General features: G+C 36.3%; 1 protein-coding gene across 2 annotated transcripts in view; it reads left to right on the plus strand.

The window, feature by feature from the left end:
- The window catches only part of ADAM9 (ADAM metallopeptidase domain 9), a 92,133-nt gene that overhangs the window by 11,307 nt on the left and 62,518 nt on the right, over positions 1 to 18,308 (plus strand). For both annotated transcript variants that reach the window (XM_005856442.2, XM_014536428.1), the window contains exons 2-8: positions 349 to 446; positions 2,443 to 2,501; positions 6,084 to 6,162; positions 12,128 to 12,204; positions 13,215 to 13,410; positions 15,484 to 15,549; positions 17,556 to 17,627. In XM_005856442.2, coding sequence (XP_005856504.1) covers positions 349 to 446; positions 2,443 to 2,501; positions 6,084 to 6,162; positions 12,128 to 12,204; positions 13,215 to 13,410; positions 15,484 to 15,549; positions 17,556 to 17,627 — 647 coding nt within the window. The remainder of the gene's footprint in view (positions 1 to 348; positions 447 to 2,442; positions 2,502 to 6,083; positions 6,163 to 12,127; positions 12,205 to 13,214; positions 13,411 to 15,483; positions 15,550 to 17,555; positions 17,628 to 18,308) is intronic.

The following is an 18,308-nucleotide window of genomic DNA, read 5'->3' on the forward strand; positions in this document are numbered from 1 at the left end:
CATGTACCCTGATTGGAGGGCCAGCCAGCCAATCTCCCGTAGCTCTTCTCCCCCCACCAGCCAACCTTCTGTGGCCCCTTCCTCCTCCCCCCTGCCCGGCCAACCTCCCATGGCCCCTCCCCCTAGCTGGCTGGCCCCTCGATAGGCCTAGATTGCTGGCCAGGCCGAGGGTCCCCACCTGTGCATGAATTCGTGCATAAGGCCTTTAGTATGTATATATTTTAATATGGAAATGTCAAATGAGTTTTCTGATTTGAACATTCAGCATTTGAATTCTATTATATTTTAGTACCATGTAGTTTTTCAGGTTCACTTGTTATATAATATTTGTTACTCCCTATTCTGTAGGCTTTCAACAGACCTCACATCTCTCTTCTTATGAAATTATAACTCCTTGGAGATTAACTAGAGAACGAAGAGAAGCCCGTAGGCCCTACTCAAAACAGGTAGGTTATCTCTTGAGAAATATGTATGTATTTATGTTGTTTTTTTAAGACAAAGGTGTTATTTTCAGCAGGATTGGTTCAGTGAGTAAATATTGGCCAAAGATTAGTGCAGAACCATACATATGGCACTGATGTTTATTGGATGTTATTCTAGTAAAAATGACATATTGATCCTCGGTAATTTCTTTTAAAGACAAAATGGTCAACTTGAAACATAACAGAATGAAATAGTTAAATAAATTTTTGGACCAGAGTAGGAAGCTGATTACATAGATTTCTAACCCTTAACTACTGATGATGGTTACAGTGATCTTGTTGAAATAACAATAAGTAACCTCTCTCTTAGTTTGTGAGACGTAAAATACTTCATACTATGTTTTCATGGGCACTGGAGAATAGTAGTGTGTTACATGCATATATTTCATATCAGGAATGTTTACTCAAAAGTAAGTTTAATCTCCATATTAGTACTGCACAGGTAGCTTGTGATAATAATAAATGTCATTTATGTGCCTCCCCAAATATTTGGAGACATGGAAGCATTGTTTAGGCATTGGGGATATGGCAGAGAACAAAACAGACAAAAATCAAATCCCTTAGGGAGCTTCCATTTTAGGGGGGGACAATAAACAAATAATAGAAGTTAATACAGATTACTGAAAATGGTAATAAGTACACTGGAGAAAATTCAAAGCAGAAAGAGAAATAAGGAGTGTAGAAATAGGGATAAGGGGTGGGGTGGGAGGGTTTAAATTTTTTATAGTACAGCTTGGGGAAGCCTTCTGGAGAAGATGACCTATGAGTGAAGACCCGATGGGAGGGAATGACCAGCTATTTGGGGAAAGAAACAATTCTGATTCTTAGAATTCTTCTCAGTGGAGATGAGAGGGACGTTTTTATGTCAGATGACTGGCCAAGAGCAGAAAGGATAGAAAGGCATACCCCCAAACTGTGGTGATGGAAGGAGCTTGATATTTTTGATTCTCAGCGGAGATCCAGGTAGATCACAGAGACTTCTCAGGTTTTCGCTCAGGATGTGGAAGTAGAATGCTAGGATCTGGAATTTAGTCTGGGCCTGGAAGTCAGACTTTGATGTCCCCTAGGAGAGGGAATCATGCCATTTCTTGGCAAGATGTTAACTTAGAGTCCAGACAGTAGGGAACATAAGAGGACACTTCTGATAATATTATATTTGTTGAGTCCTTCCCTGGTTTTCTCTTTTGTTGAAGAGTTGAGGCAAAGTTGAATCTCCTGGTTCTGGCAATCACACTAAACACTTCTGGCTAATGAACTGGTGAGTTGCCAGGGGAAGTTGTTTCAGGGTTGTTTGAGGTGTGAAGAGGATCCCATGAGCTTGAGGATGTGTAAGCACAGGTTACCTTACCTCTGTTCATTGTCTCTGAGATGCCATCCATGGTAAGGCCCTCTGTCATTTAATGTACCACTAATTAAGAAAGAAACCGAGTGCTACCAGTCAGACTTCTGTGCCTTTGTATGATGCATCCTGACTTCAGAGATGTTCATATGCGGGGAAAATGTGTTTTAAAATAGAGGAAATGTGGTAAATCGTGTGAAGATATATAATTGTAAGAGTTCAGTATTTCTTTTCAACTTTCAGATAACTAGAACTAGGGATAGTCTCTTAAATCTAAGAAATTTATGTCATTTAAACAAAAGGAAGAACTACTTTATACTGTAGATAATACATGGATGTATTTAATAAAAATAATTCCTGAAGTTATAGCTCAATTCTAAATGAATTTAAGAAGAGTTTAGATAAACATGCAGGTAATTTTCACAGTAAGTTATTAAAGGAAGGCAGGGATGGTCAGATTATTTTTTATTATTTGAGCAGACATAAGGTTTTTCTGTAAAACAATTTCAGTCAGTTATTTTCATTGAGGATGAAGTTTCCAGTGTCTTATAAATACCTGTTGTTGAAAAGTAATTTATAAGATGGTGTTTTATTGTTCTTTTTTCATCTTTGTGCCTTTAGGTATCTTATGTCATTCAAGCTGAAGGAAAAGAGCATATTATTCACTTGGAAAGGAACAAGTAAGAAATTCATTTGCTTTGGCTTTTCAGTAATTTTTTTTTTTAATAGTGTATAGGTTTCTTTTCTAGTTAGAGTCAGAGTCTCCCTGACAGAATTTTAGGTAGTGACAGATATTTTCAGACAGAGAAGCTTTCTGAAGCTTTCTACTGTACTTGATAGATGTTAACATTTATTGAACATTTACTATGTCCAGTTACTTTTAAGTGTATTATTTATTTAATTCTCACGAAATATAGGGCTGAGAGATCTCTCTGCTGAGAGATCCTACTTGAGCCCTATATAATGATGTCAATATGTACAGAAATCTTATAGATCTAAATATTTTCTCCCACTCTTCCTTTCTATAAGGAGGTATAACTTAATTAAAAAATTTTAATGAAATTATTGTTCCTTATGTTTCTAAAGTTTTTAGCTTATAAAGCATTTTCATAGCCTTTATCTCATTTATCATGTTGTCATAACAACTTCTTTGTAGAGCAGTGCTTATTGTCTTATTTTATGCATAAGAATACTCAGGTCCTAGAAGTTTGTAAGTATTCAAGCTGGGGTGCAAATCCAAGTCACTTGACCTGAAATCTATTGATCTATATGTATGTGCTGTATTGCTATGCTTCTTGAATTGGTGGGAAAATGGTAATTTTCCAGGTATTTGTAAGAGTTGTCAGGCCTTTGAATGTCTTTGAAAGGTGGTAATAAAAGCTGCGGATCATTAATGAAAATAAGTTAGGGTAAAGGACTCAGATACACTCTCCCCAGTAATGGGGACATTATGAAGTTCAATAAAAAAGTGACTGTATTCGAATAAATGCTTATTTCTCCCTCCCATTGCCTGTAGAATAGTGGTCTTAACCCTTTTGAGGTCAAAAATCCCATGAGACTTGGGTTAAAGCTATGAAACCCTCCCTGCAGAGGAGTGTACGTAATCACAGGGACCGATGTGGGAAAGAGGATAGCACACATTTTCTCTGTTTGTGCTGAACAAGTTTAAAAATAAAATAGAAGAGTAAGTTCACAGGAGGTTAAAAGCTCACTTACATTATTGGTAAGGGCTGGTTTGGAGGATTTAGCTTAGAATGATAACCTGGTGGACCTACTAATCCTGAATCAAGTATTAGGCAGATTTAGCCACTCATGATCAGTGTGGCTTGCTGGCAGGCCTGCTCCTGCACAAGCATCGTGAAATTTTTGCTGTCACTGGGCAGGCAGTGGCTTCCATGAGGAAGAAGGGCAGAGCAAAGCCAAGTATCTCAGTTTATTGTTTTCAAATTCACCCCAAGAGGGAGCAAAGGCTGTGTGTGTGTTGGGGAGAGTGAGAGGAGAGGGGACCGTGCAATGACTGAACAGGGTTGGATAATTGAAAAGACTCAGGACTCCACAGGCCACTCCCAAGCTTACACACTTCATAAATGTAAAGGAGAAATACATCAGGAAAAATGAAGTGCAAGTAATCATCAAGGGGTTCAAAAATTTCCAGGCAGAACCCCCAGGTTCCTTCCTTAGTTGCACAAAACACTGACATATGTGTGAAGCATCAAATTTTCCGGGGAGCCCAGGCACAAGTTTACAGCGAGGATCTTTTCTACTACTCTGGTCACATAGCTCAAGTCAGGCTTACGGTTAAACCATCTCTAAGCAACATAGATAAGCAGGCCCTGGATGCCTCCAGGGGAGCTTAGAGTGGTGCATTATAAACCACTAGCTAGCTCTTTGCATTCCTGGAGATAAGGAGGGCTTGATAACAGAGCTGCTCCAATTCTGCTGCAAATGACAGTGTTTTCTTGACCAAACTTTAGTCATGCTCCTGAACTTTCTCCTAGGCCAGTGGTCAGCAAGCTCATTAGTCAACAGAGCCAAATATCAACAGTACAACGATTGAAATTTCTTTTGAGAGCCAAAATTTTTAAACTTAAACTATTAGGTAGGTACATTGTTATTAACTTAATTAGGGTACTCCTAAGCTGGCCTTTGCTAAAAAACGTCCTCAATCTGATTGAGGTACGTTCGCTGAGGTCTACCCCTTCCAACTCTCCCATCCACACTCGTCTTGTATACTTGTTTCTATCTCCTTTCCAAAAACCGACTTCTGCGCATGGGCCATGAAATTTCAATCCCACTGTACGTGCACGCCCACACCTGGTATTTTGTGGAAGAGCCACACTCAAGGGGCCAAAGAGCCGCATGTGGCTCACGAGCCGCGGTTTGCCAAAACACGTCCTCAATCTGATTGAGGTACGTTCGCTGAGGTCTACCCCTTCCAACTCTCCCATCCACACTCGTCTTGTATACTTGTTTCGTCTATCTCCTTTCCGAAAACCGACTTCTGCGCATGGGCCACGAAGTTTCAATCCCACTGTATGTGCACACCTGCATGTGGTATTTTGTGGAAGAGCCACACCCAAGGGGCCAAAGAGCCGCATGTGGCTCACGAGCCGCGGTTTGCCGACCACTGTCCTAGGCCTATTGGCGCACTTTCTTGTGAAATCCAGTTTTAGCAAGAACCCTGCTAAATCAGTTTAGCAAGACCCCCATCCCCCCTTGTTATCTGATCACTCTGAAAGTCTGAACAGGTACCTCATCCTCCACCACATGATCACATGATACCTGATCAACCTGCTCAGTCTTCAGTAAGAATCTGTTAGGCTAGGTTAGCCAGAGCCCCATTGACGCACTTTCTTGTGAAATCCAGTTTTAGCAAGAACCCTGCTAAATCAGTTTAGCAAGACCCCCATCCCCCCTTGTTATCTGATCACTCTGAAAGTCTGAACAGGTACCTCATCCTCCACCACATGATCACATGATACCTGATCAACCTGCTCAGTCTTCAGTAAGAATCTGTTAGGCTAGGTTAGCCAGAGCCTTCCTTACCCTTTGATGTTTTCTCTGAGTCATTTTCTTTTTACTGACCCCACCCAGCTCCTTAGTCACAAATTCCTGCTTGCCCACTGAAATGTCCCGTCAGTGCTCCCTATACCCATCACGGTGACCCCAAATACAAGTCTGCCTTATCACCTTTAACAAGCATCTCTGAATATTTTCCTTTGACAAAGAGAACCCTCTCTTTCCACATGTGGTTTACACTACTGAGCTCCCTTACCATGCAGGGAAGCTTCAGGAATCAGAAATACTTGTTTCCTCCAACAACGGACACATTTTGCTTCTTTACTTAGGAGGTGAAGGCAATGAGTGTTTTATATAGGACTTTTAGGAAAGAGTAGAAGCACGTATTTTCCTTCTAGAAATATGATGTACTATATAACCTAATTTACACTTTTCCTGTGAGGTGTATCAGAAAAAATTAAGGACATTTGTGTTATCATTATTACTTTGTAACCAGCATTTTATGACCATTAGAACAAACATGCAGCTTAATATTCTCCATGAGGAAGTGATGCACATGGTTTCAGATGCAAGTCCATTTGTAAGCTCTTAGCTTTATGGTAGCTCCTTCTTTAAATAAAATAATAATCAGGTGGAAGTTTTTATTCCTGATCATCTCTTCTAGAAATAATGTCGGATGAGTTGTGTTCTTAGTTGCAAATACATAAAATGATTTTAAATGGTGTGTTTTATTCCTCTTCCAGAGACCTTTTGCCCAAAGATTTTGTAGTTTATACCTATAACAAGGAAGGGGCTCTGATCTCTGACCATCCTGATATACAGGTAATATATTTTATTCTTGATCCTATAGCAGAATTTCAAACAATAATAATTTTAAAAGGACTTCTGTTTAGGTACTCAGGACTGTTACGTCTCATAACTTCAAGGGTCACCATTGACATGATAATACTTGTTGTCCTGGAAGTGGTGGGGTAGTGGATGCATTTATATAGAGTAAATTGGACCTTACTGCTCTCCAGGTACTCATAGTCAAGTGTTTTTTGTTTGTTTTTTAAAGATCAGAAGAATAACATTCTATTGATGATAATTCTTACTGATTATGAAAGGGGAAAGTTTGATACAGTTTGAAAGTAGGTTTTTTTTTTTTTTGCTGAAATTTACCATCTCCAAGCACATCTTACTCTTTTATTAAACCATTTGATTTGCCATTACTATTAAGAACAAACACTGGTTTGCTGTTGTTATATGTTCTAGTTATTCACTGAAACAATTCTTTCCTAAAGAGGTGTGATCCTTTTGCATCAGAGAACAGAGTATTTCTAAGGACAGAACCGGCCAGGGATACTTGAAAAAATTGGCAGATGTCGATTTGGCTTTATGTGTTACTTAAGTAGAGCATAAACATTTTAGTTTTATTTGGGGAGAGTGTTTTATAATGCTTTTTGGCAGGTAAGTATTGTATATTTTTTTCTTTTGCAATAGTTTTCACAAGAAGTCTTTGTTCCCATTAAACATGCATTATTTTCCCTCCTGAGCTTTGTAACATTTTGCTAGCTTGAATTGTTTTTGTTAGTTATGCATTTTTGCAGCACCCTTTAGAGTAATTAGTCTTTAGTTAATTAAATTAAATTATTTTGAATTAATTAGTGCTTTTAAAAAATTAAGGAAATGCTGACAGCCCTATCCTTTCTGATTCTTTTATCTTAGTGTTTCATTTATCATTGTTTAGTAGCAAATTAGTAGAGGAGCTTAAGTTTACATGATAGCATAAACCAGATTAGAAATCATTCATCCATCCATTAATGTATCCAATCATCCCCCAAAGGTTGCTAAGGCATGAGGCCAAAGACCACATCATTTATGCCATTTGACAAAAATAGTGATCTCAAAAGGCTTTTTTTTTTTCTTGGAGAAATTTCTTTGGATTCAAATCTTGGCTCTATCATTTATTTGCTGATCAAGTTACTTTGACATTTTTGTGCCACAGTATCCTCACCTTAAAATGGGAATAGTAATTACAACTTCATAGAGTTATTAGGAGGCTTAACTGAGTTAATATTTGTGAGATTCTTAGAACAAGTCATTTTTGACAATTTTTAACTCAATATCATTATTCTTTGTTGCTATTGAAAGTATATATGCTTAAAACTGCTCAAAATAGATTTCAGTTAGAAATTTATGTAACATCGTTATCTTAAAGTGCTTTTCTGGGTGTTTGAAAAATACAAACTAAAACAGATGGAGTTTTTCATTTATTTCTGGTTATTGAATACTAGAGACCCAGTGCATGAACCCATGCACTGGTGAGGTCCCTCAGCCGGGCCTGCGCCCTCTTGCAATCCAGGACCCCTCAGAGGATGTCGGACTGCCAGTTTCACTCGATCCCCGCAGGCGAAACTGTCAGTCCGACATCCCCCAAGGGATGTAGTAGTGAACGCGAAGCGGCAGGCGGCCAGGGAGGAGGCCAAGCCCTGGCCAGGTGCTATGCCGCTCCCGCCCAATCCAGCCCCTTTGCACCTGTTGCCGCCACTCCACAACGCTGCCACAGAGGTGGGAGAGGCTCCGCCAACACAGCTACTCTCGCCAGCCGTGAGCCCAGCTTCTGGCTGAGCAGTGCTTCCGCTGTGGGAGTGCACTGACCACCAGGGGGAAGCTCCTGCATTGAGCATCTGCCCCCTGATGGTCAGTGCGCATCATAGCAACTGTTTGTAACAGTCACTTAAGCTTTTATATATATAGATTATTTAGATAGATGAAAGTGTGACTGTAGATTTCAGACACCAATTAATACTTTAGTACTTTTTTTTTTGCATATGGCTAGATTGGCAAATATCATAATGACATATACTTTTGTCCATAAAATGCAATTAATTTACACTGAGAAAATTTAAATGCTTTCCCTTATGATTCTGTTATTTAATATTAAAGTAATTTGTAAAGCTATTTATGTGGCTTTCATCATCATGTCTTCCACAAGGCAATTTTTTACAAAGAAACAAAGTTTTATAACCACTTTATATGGATTGCTGTGTGAAATAAAACTCCAAATGACTATATCTTAGAACTTTAGAGTCCCTTGAAAATGCATTAGGAAAGCCTTTTAATTTATCCCCCCAACTAATTGATGCTCTTTGTGTCCTCTAAAGATATATTGGCTGCCCAAGGCTTACTAAATTCTTGTGGCTAGTAGGCTATTCTCTAATAGTTCAGTGTACTTCTGTTCCCAGTAGTTGAGTTTTTTAGTTGAGTTTTTGAGTTTTTTAGTAGTAGAGTTTGTGTGTTTCCAGATCTGTTTATGCTAATTATACCTTTACTGTCACTATGCTATTTAATGAGATGTTTTCTACACATACAAAATATGGTTTATTGTTTTTGTTAAAAAGTAAATTGGGTGTTTTGGAAAGACTTAATAAAAGCAAGTTATTAAAAAAATACCATTAGGTTGGTAGATTTAATGACCAAGTGCTGGATATCAAATAAGAGAGCTTTTATTATTGTAGTTGAAAGTAGAAACATTTAATTTCCAAGTGCTATCAGTTACTGTACTACTATCTCATAAGTGTTACCTCAGCTGTAATAAAAAACTATTTTCTTCCTCTAGTGAGAAGAAGGCAATATCACAGCTATAACTACAGAACACTAGGAAGAAAAACATTAGTGGTTGTAAATTGCCCCACACAAGAACAAGCTGTACAATGCTGTTTAGTTTGTAACTGTTTAAAATTGTTTCTCAGTTTCAGACTTACAGGAAAATTTGCCTGAGTAATATAAAACATTCATGCGTACCTTCACCAGGATTCTTGAAATGCTAACTTTTTACTACATTTGTTTGATCATTTCTTTCTTCTTTATTTTATTCTAAACCTTTTAAAAATGTTTTTATTGATTTCAGAGAGAGGAAGGAAGAGGGAGAGATAGAAACATCAATGATGAGAATCATTAATTGGCTGCCTCCTGCATCCCCCTATTGGGGATCCAGCCTACAACCCGGGCATGTGCCCTGACAGGAAATCAAACCATCACTCAAACACTGAGCCACACCAGCCAGGCTTTCCTGAACCTTTTAAGATTGGTTGCAGACATGGTATACCTTTATCCTTAAATTTCCTCAATGTAAATTTCCTAAAAGCAAGGAATTTTTTTGGTCACCATAGTGCAATTCTCAAAATTAGGAAGTTAACATTGAAGCAATCTAATTTTATTTTATTTTCTTTTGGGGGGGGGGCCTACTATCCCAATAATGTCCTTGATAGCTGTATGATGATGAAATAAAGGTATATGGCCACCAAAACAAGAAGGTATCTTGAGACCGAAAAATGAGGCAGGCAACTCCATAAGATAACAGAAATTATTCTAGGGTAGGTTACTTACAGGGATAGAATAGAAGGGGAGATAACCCCACAGTCTGTGCAGCTAGTCTCCCTTACCAGACAGTTGTTGCAGTAAATGTTTTAAATGGTATAGCTAAAGAACTAATGATTGATGAGACAAAGAGACAACGAATGCAGTATGTGCCAGAAACCATACTTCCTGATGGGCTTATGATGGATGCTTGCTTACAATTGATGCTAGCACCTAGTTTGATATTTATCTTTGTTGCCATGCCATTCTGGCCCAAGAATTTCTATGGTTATATAGTAAATTTTTAAAGAACACAAATAATTATTAACTATAAGGCTTTGGTATACTGGCTGAAACTAGGGAGGTTAGTCAGAGTTCACAGCATGAAAAACTTGAACAAGAAATCAAGGTCACAAAGATGGAGTCAGTCTTGTTCATATCAATAGCTATACAATAATGAAAGACAATACAAGTTCATGTGCTGCATTCAGTAGTCATGTTTCTTTAGTTTCCTTTAATCTGAAAATACTTATCTCTCCTTGTCCAACATTTATAGTCTGACTTTTTGTAGAATGTCCTGTCATTTGAGTTTGTTTGATATTAACTCATGATCAGATTCAGATTATGTACTTCTGGCAGGAATACCACTGAATAGATACTGAGTGGTTCTCAGTGTATCTAATCAGTAAGCATATGCTGCTATTAGCCCAATTATTGACAATGTTAACATTTATCATTTGGTTAAGGAGTTGTCTGCCATGTTTCTCCTCTGTAAAGTTACTGTTTGTACCTCTTTAATTAATATTAGGGTTGATACTTTGAGACTATACAGATATCCTGTTACTTCTCAAAATTTTTCCCACTAGTTTTAGTGTTTAGTATTTGCCTGAATCAGTTATTATTATAATAGTTGTTAAAATTGTGATTTTTCTAATTTCACAGTGCTTCTATATTCATCATTGCTTTCTACTGTAAGGAAGAGTTTCCCTTATATCAGCACAGACTCATGAGTTCTTTATCATTAGTGAGATTGAAAATATTTTCATATATGTAAGGGCATTTTTATATCCTCCTTTACTAATGATCTGTTCATGTCTTTGGCCAGTTTTTAATTTTTATTTTTAAATTTAAATTCTTTATTGTTTAAAGTATTATATAAGTCTCCTTCTTCCCCTATTGATCTCTCCCCAGCCGCCCCCTTTTATTGGGTTTTTAATCTTTCCCCTTCATTGTTTAAGAGTACTTTAAAATAAGTTAAGGATATTAACTCTTTATCTCTGATATATTTTCTCATAGTCTGTGAATTATCTTTTGACTTGGTTTTTTGATGTTTCTTTCCATGTAGAATATTAAAAAAAAGTTTGCATCATAAAAATTATCAGTCTTTTATTGCATATAGGTTTCGAGTGATAGTTAGAAACTTTTTCTCTACACCCAGGTTAAAGAGGAATTCATCTATGTTTTCGTTTAGTTCTTGTATGGTTTCATTTTTTATGTTTGGGTTCTTGATCTGTTTGGAGTTTACTCTTATGTATGGTGTGAGGCATGGATCTAATTTTATCCCTTTTAAAGGTCTAACCAGTGGATTGAGCACCATTTATTAAAAGTACATCTTTGCCACAGTGATTTGAGGTGCCACTTTTATCATAAAAGTTGTGTATATACTTTGGACTATTTTGAGACTTTATATTCTGTTCTACTGGTTGGTCTCTCAATTAATGCACCAACAGTAGCATGCTGTTTTAATTATTAAGGCCTTGTGATATGTCTTAATGTCTGCTAGGGCTAAGTCTCCCTTATCCACACCTTTGGCTTTTTTTTTTTTTAATGCTTTGTGACTGTTTTATGCTGTGTACTAGAAATCTAATATTAATAAGTAATATTATGCTTATATTTTTCACTGGTCAATTTCTTGCTCAAAATTAAGGATAAAGGGTCGTTAGTTTTTATAGATGGCTGAATGTATAACTAATAAAATATCAATATATCTACAGGAAGAAAAGAAAATAATTTGATCAAAATCTCTTCTTTTTGCTACATACTGAGCTTTTATTTCCTCCATTGACATCATTAGCCTGTCACAAGGTCCTCTTCTGTATTAGATGTCAATTGGCTGCTATAGCTTCTTGGATTGACTGTGATTTAAAATGATAAGATGTTAAAAATGACATACCATCTTTTTCTGCTTCTAGGCTTGAAGGTTATTGGGATAGAGCTATTTATATTTAGTTTCTTTAGAATTCTGCCTAAACATATGTATACATGTAGGGTGATAGTAGATAATCTGAAATAGTCTAAAGAATGCCATGTGATATTATGAGATGTCAATAATATAAATAAAATTTTTAGTTTACTGACCTTAAATAATTTTTTTAGCTCTATAATTTCTATAATGATTTCCCACAAAGTAACAGTATTTGAAGATAATACAGTGTTTATCATTTAGGACCATTGTCATTATCGGGGCTATGTGGAAGGAGTTTATGATTCATCCATTGCTCTTAGTGACTGTTTTGGACTCAGGTAAGGAATTTTATTTATTAATTCTTTCTCCTCTCTATTTCTTACCCCTGTACACCTATCTCTGTTTTCAAATTTTGGGGGACTTAACAAAATTAGGCTTTACTTTAATGTTGTCAAAGGTCTTTAGAGCTATGTTTCAGATATCATTCTTGGCATGTTTATTTAGGAAAATATTACAATTGATGGATTTTTATATTTAAAGAAAAATATCTCATTTTTGAGACTGCTAAATAATTTTTGCCACGTAAAATAAAATATACTTAAATTTCTGTAGCACTTTATGTTTATAAAATTTTCACTTACATTTTTTTGCTTAAGTCTGATACTGACTGTGAAAAGGGGGTCCTTATCTCCATGTTTAGGTGAGCAAATCGAGGTTTGGAGAAATTGTATCACATGTCAAGTGAAATGATAATAACATTAAAATTACATTTACTGAGGGCCTGGCAGTATGATATCACTGGTTGGTTGGTTGCATGATTGAACTAATAAATAGTGCTTTTACTTTTCAAACCAACAATATAAGATGGCTATGATTATTGCCATTTAAGTAATAACCCTTATAGAAGTTACTGTGTGCCAGGCAATGTTCTCAGTATTTTACACTTATTAAATAATTTAGTTTTCAGGACAACCCTATGTAGAATGTAAAGAAAGGAGGAGGTTAAATAACTTGGGAGAGTCCCACAGCTAGTAGGAAACATTTGGGATTCAAACTCCGGTTCTCTGGCTCCAGAGCCCACACATTTAGCAACTGTCCTTTATTGCCTTCCATTATACAGTAATCATGCTGAGAGGTTAAGTAACTTTTGGGAAGTGATGCTAGTAAGTCACAGCCTTTAGCTTTAAATGTAGGTCAGCCTGACTCTAAAGACTTATAGTTCTCTGTATACCATGCTACTCTTTCTGACACATGTTAAGAACTAGGACTTGAATTCAGGTTTTCTAATTTTTTTCCTGTGTATTTTTTTCTTCATTCTTAAAAATTGTGTGTGTAACACAACACTTAGAGGATTGCTGCATATAGAGAATGTGAGTTATGGGATTGAACCCCTGCAAAACAGCTCTCATTTTGAGCACATCTTTTATCGAATGGATGATATCCGCAAAGAGCCTCTGAAATGTGGGGTTTCCAACAAGGATACAGAAGCAGAAACAACCCAGGACGAAGAGGAAGAGCCTCCCAGCATCACTCAGCTGCTTCGAGTAAGGAAATAATATATTTCTTCATGGCTCAGACTAAAGTTTTTGTTTTTTGTTTTGTTTTGCAGCTTACTACAAGAAGTTATTTTTATTGTATAAAAAAATGAAGCATAATTGCTTTGACAAAATTTTTTAAGTTTTTAAAAATTTTCAATTATAGTTGACATATTATATTAGTTTCAGGTGTACAACATAGTGATTAGACATTTTTATACCTTACAAAGTGATCACCCTGATAAACCTAATCCCCATCTAGCACCATACATAGTTACTATAATATTATTCATATATTCCCTATGCTGTATTCTTTATAACTGGCAACTTGTACTAATTTTTTAAAAATATATTTTTATTGATTTTAGAGAGGAAGGGAGAGGAAAAGAGAGATGGAAACATCAATGATGAGAGAAAATCATTGATCGGGTGCCTCCTGCACACCTCTACTGAGGATTGAACCCGAAACCCTGGCAATATGCCCTGATGGGGAACCAGACTGTGACCTCCTGGTTCATAGGTCAATACTCAACCACTGAGCCACGCTGGCTGGGCACTTTGTATTTCTTAATCCCTTTGACCTTTTTCACCCAATCTCAGCCGGTTCCCCTACCCCTCCCCGCCCCCCAATCTGGCAATCATCATTTGTTCTTTGTGTCTATGAGTTTGTTTCCATATTGTTTGTTCATATATTTTGTGTTTTAGATTCCACATCTAAGTGAAATCATATAGTGTTTATCTTTGACTTATTTTATTTAGCATAATGCCTTCTAGGTCCATCCATGTTGCAGCAAATGGCAAGATTTCATTATTTTTATGGCCGAGTAATATTCCATTGTATGTATATGCCATATCTTTATCCATTTGGCTATCGATGGACACAGACTAAAGTTTTAAAACATCATATTTATGCATTAAAAAATACTGTTAACTCAGGTACATGCCCTTGACCGGAATGGAACCCGGGACCCTTCAGTCCGCAGGCTGACGCTCCATCCACTGAGCCAAACCGGTTTCAGCCAGACTAAAGTTTTAAAACATCATATTTATGCATTAAAAAATACTGTTGCTGGATTTTGCCAACTATGTGCCAGACATTATGACAATTACTAGGGGATAACAATATGAGCAATATGCAGTTTCTGCCTCCAAATTGAATACAGTAGAGCTCTTGTATGCTTTAGGAACTTGGACTTAAATCTTAAACGGTAATTATATTTCTTTTTATCAGTGCTGCATAGTAATCTATTACACTGTCTTTCAGAGAGCAGAGGGATTTTTTTGTTTGGATACCTTTGATACAAACTAGAATGGTGATTCTTGAGCTCTAGGTTGGAGAAACAGAGAGGTTGGGCTTTAGAACCTTAATTATATTAGATGACTTCAGGGGCACTTGTCTCCCTGTTTTGAGTCTTCATTATGATACCCTGGCTTCCTCTTGACAAGGGTCTCTTAGATTGAAATGTTTTTAGGAGTAGGTCAACCTTTATCTATGTAATGATGTGCTGTGTTGGAAGAGGCATGTGCTTCTTCTAGTATATTTTCATTAATTCATACTAATTTATGGCATTATTTTTATCACCTCTTCAACCATCTACTCTTGACTACTGTACTGTTCTTTTTAACTTTAACCATTGGAAAATAAAATTTCAGCTTATTCTATCGTTTACATGCATTTTTTTAAAAAGTGGCAACTTTTAAAAGGCTACTCACTTCTGTGCTCGGTTATTAGTGGATATTCTTTTATTCTCAACATAATAATGGGATTTCTCATTAAAGTGTGTGTGTGTAGTTTTTGTGTTAGAAAATCAATAATTCTTCTTTGTAAACTTGGATAACTTACATTATTTTTAAATAGACTTTTTTTAGATCCAGTAAAGGTAGCAGATGTCATTAAAAAAGCAACAACACATGTTATTTGCTCTTTTTTTTTTTTAGGATGTGTTATGTAAAATAAATATATGATGTTTTGAGCAGACATGAAATAATTGACTAGAGATTAGGGCAGGATCAATACCTATGAAATCATCAAGCTTTATAACTTACTTTTTTTACCTTTACGATGTTTTGTGTTTTTGACAGAGAAGAAGAGCTGTGCTGCCACAAACCCGCTATGTGGAGCTGTTCATTGTTGTAGACAAGGAAAGGGTAGGATTGGTGACAGTTTTTCTTCTTTTTCAGGAAAAGCAGATGAGAAGTGAGCATCACATGAAAGAAATATACAATATAATATATTTGTATTGATTTTTCTGAAATGTAATAAAAAATGGCTTCCCCCTTTAAGATACTAAATATTCATAATACTACCAGAAGCTAAATATAGCAAATAGGACTACCTCTGACTTCATTTTCTACTAGTGATTTTTTTTCCCTGTTCTCTTGGGTGATTTGCTCATGCTGAATTTCTTAATGAAACTGTACTGCCTATCAGAGTCTTGAGACCTTCTCAGATGACTTGTAGCGGTCGCCAACCTTTCAGACCTCATGGACCACTATGGACCACTGGTTGGCGACCACTGCAAAGGACTATAAGCAGTTAATCCGTTATTGCTTTGTTGCCTAATAAATTTATCTAGAATTTCAGCTATCCTATACCTCACTTTAAGAGATAGAAACTTCCAGGTCCTGGCATGTGTTAGAAAGGAATAGAGGAGCGTGGTTCATCTAAGCTTTTATTATTAACTTTACTGTTCAGGATAATACCAGGGATTTTCCATATTCATACAAAGAAAGAATTGTGCTTAACTAAGAAAACTACTGGATCTATTCCAGCATTTATAGGATTTTCAGATTTAGATATAGCTGCCATATAATTTAACAGGTTATTTGAAATATTTTGTCTGACTTTTGCTGCTAGCTTTGTTATTTGTATGGAAAAGTTGTTTGTAGAAACTTTATATGATTGGCAATTTCTTTCTTGTAAACTGCAGAGATAGTTTGAAGAATTGCATGGCTTTAAAAATCCATTATTGTGTGTAGTTTGGGAGAGAAACTATATTTATTAAGAGACAGACACATATTCAGATTTGCTCATTATAAGTTCATTACCCTCAAGTGGTAGAAGGGAAAAGAATAGGGACTATGAACAAGCATGAATGTTGCCCCAACTAATGGGTAAAACGTTTTTCTGGATAAGTGACCAAAGTAAAGATTTGAGATGTTTTTCTTTATTACTTTCCCTAAATAGATTTGTTATATACTGGTAGATAATGGTTCAAAATAAAAATGATTCAATTTTAATCAAACTTTGTCAAATGTATTCAAATTTATTTTCCTTATTTTAGGAGAATCATGATAAAGTATCTAACTGATAAGATATGATATATTCTGATATTAATGCCTTTATCATATAGCAAAAACATACATTCTTAAATTTTTTCCCCATTATTTATTAAGTTGGTTGTATGAAAATAATGATAAAATAGTTATTTAGATTTATTTTTTTAAAATATGTTTTTTTGATTTCAGAGAGGGGAAGGGAGAGGGAGAGATAGAAACATCAATGATGAGAGAGAATCATTGATTGGCTGTCTCCTGCATGCCCCTCAATGGGGACCGAGCCTGCAACCCAGGTATATGCCCAGACTGGGAATCAAACCGTGATCTCCTGGTTCATGGGTCAATGCTCAACCACTGATATTTACTCTATTGTATTTTATTTACAAATAATGTTTCAACTAGTGAACATTGGTTAGCCTCTCATTAATTTAGCCCAGAGTTTAGAGATGGTTTATTGGTAATGTCTTTAGCTTAAGGAGTCAGGAAATTCTTTAGAATGTTTTCATTCTTTTATCTATTTATTTTGATTGTTTTCATATTCTACTTTTGTGAAGTGCTTGAAAATATTTTTTCATTAAAATGACTAAAATATTGAGAAGAAAATTCATTTTAAAGTTTTACTAATTTAGCGAAAATGAAGACTTCAATGTTTTTCATCATTATTCATTTTACACTGATACCTGTTTCCTCTTATTCCTATTTATCACTGAAATGTATCTTTTAGATTTATTAAATTGAAATGCTGGTGAATGTTTAGCTACTTTAGTTTTTGGTTCAGAGGAAATACTTGGATTTTTATCTCCATTGTAAACAATTATAGAAATTTTTTTCTGAAATTACTTTGGTGCTAATGATTTTCCTCTCTTGCTTTTCAGTATGACATGATGGGGAGAAATCAGACTGCAGTGAGAGAAGAGATGATTCGTTTAGCAAACTATTTGGATAGTGTAAGTTGTATTTTCGATCAGTTGGAATTATGTTATCATATCCTTTCACAGTCCCAGAACAGAATTGAATAATTGTCTCATTTTGAGCTCTGATTATCCTAGAGCCCAAATGACTCAATCTTTCAGGGTTCTGGTTTTAGTTGTTTTGTAATTATTTTTACGTTTAAAGGAAAAATATAATTGTGGGAAGACTTTGAGACAAGTATGTTTCTTATTAGCGTCTACTTTATCTTTAGAGTACATAGGCTAAGGTACTTTGGAATTATGAAAAGATTTTTGAATTTTTACTGAGAGAACCTTATTTTGAATAAGTCTGCCTTCTACTCTGAAAACATATGACAATATCAGTGAAAGTGTGTGTGTGTGTGTGAGAGAGAGAGAGAGAATGAGAATGAGGGTGGAAGAGGGGAGGAAGGGAAGGGGAGAGAGAGAAATGTGTTTTGAGGTTTTTGGAGTTACTGAATGGGAGATACTGAAATATTAAATACACTAGAGACCCAGTGCACGAAAATTTGTGCACTCGGGGGGGCGGGGTCCCTTAGCCCAGCCTGTGCCCTCTCGCAGTCTGGGACCCCTCGGGGGATGACCACCTGCTGGCTTAGGCCTGCTCCCCAGGGGATTGGGCCTAAGCTGGCAATCAGACATCCCTCTGGCAGCCCGGCAGCCCTCGGGGGATGTCCA

This window comes from Myotis brandtii, unplaced genomic scaffold (genome assembly GCF_000412655.1).
Source record: "Myotis brandtii unplaced genomic scaffold, ASM41265v1 scaffold103, whole genome shotgun sequence".
Classification (NCBI taxonomy): Eukaryota; Metazoa; Chordata; class Mammalia; order Chiroptera; family Vespertilionidae; genus Myotis; species Myotis brandtii.